This window comes from Pygoscelis adeliae, unplaced genomic scaffold (genome assembly GCF_000699105.1).
Source record: "Pygoscelis adeliae isolate BGI_AS28 unplaced genomic scaffold, ASM69910v1 Scaffold63, whole genome shotgun sequence".
In the NCBI taxonomy this organism is placed as follows: Eukaryota; Metazoa; Chordata; class Aves; order Sphenisciformes; family Spheniscidae; genus Pygoscelis; species Pygoscelis adeliae.
In genome coordinates this window covers 2,648,600-2,651,485 of record NW_008824414.1, presented here as the reverse complement: position 1 = coordinate 2,651,485, position 2,886 = coordinate 2,648,600, and the positions used below count along the sequence as shown (strand labels likewise).

The 2,886-nt window shown below is 56.5% G+C and overlaps 1 protein-coding gene across 1 annotated transcript in view; it reads left to right on the top strand.

The window, feature by feature from the left end:
- Positions 1-2,886, top strand: part of ASB18 (ankyrin repeat and SOCS box containing 18) — an 11,867-nt gene that overhangs the window by 7,515 nt on the left and 1,466 nt on the right. The window contains exon 3 of the mRNA XM_009320843.1: positions 1,752-2,250. Within this exon, the coding sequence (XP_009319118.1) occupies positions 1,752-2,250 (499 nt within the window). The remainder of the gene's footprint in view (positions 1-1,751; positions 2,251-2,886) is intronic.

Here is a 2,886-nt window from a genome sequence, read left to right as displayed (position 1 = left end):
TTATTATTATTATTATTATTATTATTATTTTCCCCGCATATGTTAGCATTCATCTGGGCCAGGAAAAACAAGCAATGCCCTGGCACTGTCCTTCCTCCCTGGGGCTCCTCTTCTTCCCCATCCCTCCTGCTGGAGGGATCAGGCTGGAACTCCGCTCCCCCACAGCTCCTCCTCATTTTGCTTCTGTACCGGCCCAGAACGTTACTTAGGGCTCTGGGTGATACCTGAGCTAAAAGAAAAGCTTATGAGAGGAAAATAAAACAGGCGGGGAGCAGGGGGGGGAGTGTTAAAGGTTGATACACCTCCCTAGACTCCAGCCACTGAGGCTTCCTGAAGGACTGCTCTTCCCACCTCCCCAGCAGCATCTCTTGGGAAACACGAGCTCGTCACATTTTCAAGGTCTCACTTGGACATCATGTGGTTCTGGCCACCCTCCAAAAAATAACTCCTCCGTGCCACAGTGGTGAGCTCAGCCCTGCATGCTAACCCAGCTGCTGACAGCCTTGCCCAGGCGGTGACATTGAGCCATGCTGGCTCCGGCAGCTCCCGGCAGGAGATGGAGCAGTCACTTTGATTCATTTAGACTGGCTGATCACATCCGTTTACTCACATATACACCAAAAAAACCCCCCATCGGGGCATACCAGGCATCTTTAACCCCCATCCATTGTCAGAAAGATGCAGGTGGAAAGCTCTGACGGGAACCAGTGTCCCCGCTTCACAGCAGCCACGACCCCTCTTTGCAACCACGCACAGTGATGGTAGAGAGAAGCAGAAATGGGAGCAGTGATTTAGTATGGGGAGGATTGCTTACCTTGATTTATTCCTCCTGGGACCTGCAGGTGCTGCCGCTTCATCGTCACTGGGTGCCAAACAAGCCAGCAAAACTCGTTTCCGCAGACTTAAACCATATGCAAAGGTGTTTCTTTTCAGAACAGGCAGAAAACACGATCCTTTAGTCTTCTCTGGGGTGGGATCACAACACAGGCATTTGGGTCCCTTAACAGGAGAAGAGGAATCCATTTTTATACCCAAGCAAACCCACACCAAGCTCTTCTGCTGCACAGAGGTGTTACCGAGGGTTTCCCTCCATGTCAGCTCGGTCCCAGCACAGATTAAGGTGGAGGCAGCGGTTTAGGATGTAGAAGCTCTGTGGATGTCAGCCAAGGGGTGGGATTGTATAGATCATCTCCATAACACCCCAGGGCTACGCCCGTGCCGGGAGGTGAAACTGCAGATGACAGATTGATGGCATGAAGGGGCCCATCATCCTACGTGTCCTCATCATGGCCGGATGCATCCCTCACCCCTCACCGTCTGGGACAGACCCAGCTGGCATGGCTAACCATGGCCACCGCTCCCGGTGCTGCCTGACCACCAGCACTGCCGAGACAAGGATCACCGATCCTTGGTGGGTCAAGGTGGTCAAGAATGGTCAAGGTAGTCCAGGATGGTCAGGGATGATCATTCATGAATGATGCTGGTCAAAGACAAGAGGGAGACATTGCCCAAACCCACCATCACCACCACTGCAGTGGGGACCAAGGCCCGGGGTCCCCCCCCCCAGCCTCTGCTGCTCCCTCCCAAAATCCTCGAGTGCCACAGCCCCTGCAGGAGCCCAGCACAATTCTGACCCCCATCCTCAGCCCATGCAATCTCCCACCCCATCATCCCCCATAGCTCCCACTCCAGCCCATGCCCCCCAAACCCCATCCAGGCAGTGCACCCCCAGCCTCCCCATCTCTTTGCAGATGTGCCAAGCTCTTGCTGAGACACGGGGCCACTGTCGACCTGCCCAGCGAGGACGGGGGGGAGACGGCGCTGCACGTGGCGGCCAGGCACTGCCTCTGTGACCATGCCCACCTCTACCTGCGGCACGGGGCACACGTTGATGCACGCAGCGCACGGGAGGAGACAGCCCTCAGCATCCTCTGCGGGCAGGCACTGGGCACCAGTGAGGGCTGCCTGCAGCTTTGCCGGCTGCGGGCTGCCCACGGTCCCGACATCCACGCCCGGGATGAGATGTGGAGGAGCCCCTTGCACAAGGCGTGTGGGGCTGCCAACGCCAGCCTGGCACGCTTCCTCCTGCGGCGTGGGGCCGACGTCAATGCCATCGACTACGATGGCGTCTCCCCACTGGGCTGCGCGCTGCAGAGTGCCGCCTTCAAGCAGGAGCTGCAGCCCCACCTCGCTGTCCAACTACTGCTCAACCACGGCTCGCAGAAGATATGGCCCCCTGCCTTCATCAAGGTACCAATCCCAAAACAGCCCCTGTGCATCCCCTCGCACCCAGGATTTTACAATTGGGGTCGGGGTGCTTTGGGAAATAAAAAGCTGGGGGGTTAGGAGAATCTGGGAGAGCCTCGCGGTCCGGGCAGGGATAGGGGACCATGGCATTGGGGTTGGCAATGCTGCTGGGAATGATGGAAATGAAAACACCCATGCAGGGTGGCAGTGGGGAAAAGCAGGCAGGGCGAAGGGCAGGATGGAGCCAGCACGGGCCAGGAAGACTGGCAAGGAGGATTTTTTCCTGCCTGGGGATGTCAGAGACAGGCTTGCTACATCAACCATCAGTGCAGCTGCCTTATGGCTCTGCGTTTCATTGATTTTACATCAAACAATAAAGAAAATATTATCCTGGCTTATCACACACAAGCCAAAAATGTAAATAAGAAGCAAGGGCCGCATCCAAAGGAAGAAGTGCCACAGCAAGGCAGGTCTTCCCACCACTTCACAGACAGAGAAAGATCTCCAAAGCATGCCAGGACAAACCTTACACCGGCCTCATACCGACACGGGATCATCCCAGCCTGGACTGCGGCAGGGTGGGACAAGCCCCGGCTGCAGCACGTGGATGCTCTGCCCCCCTGGGACATGCATCTCTGT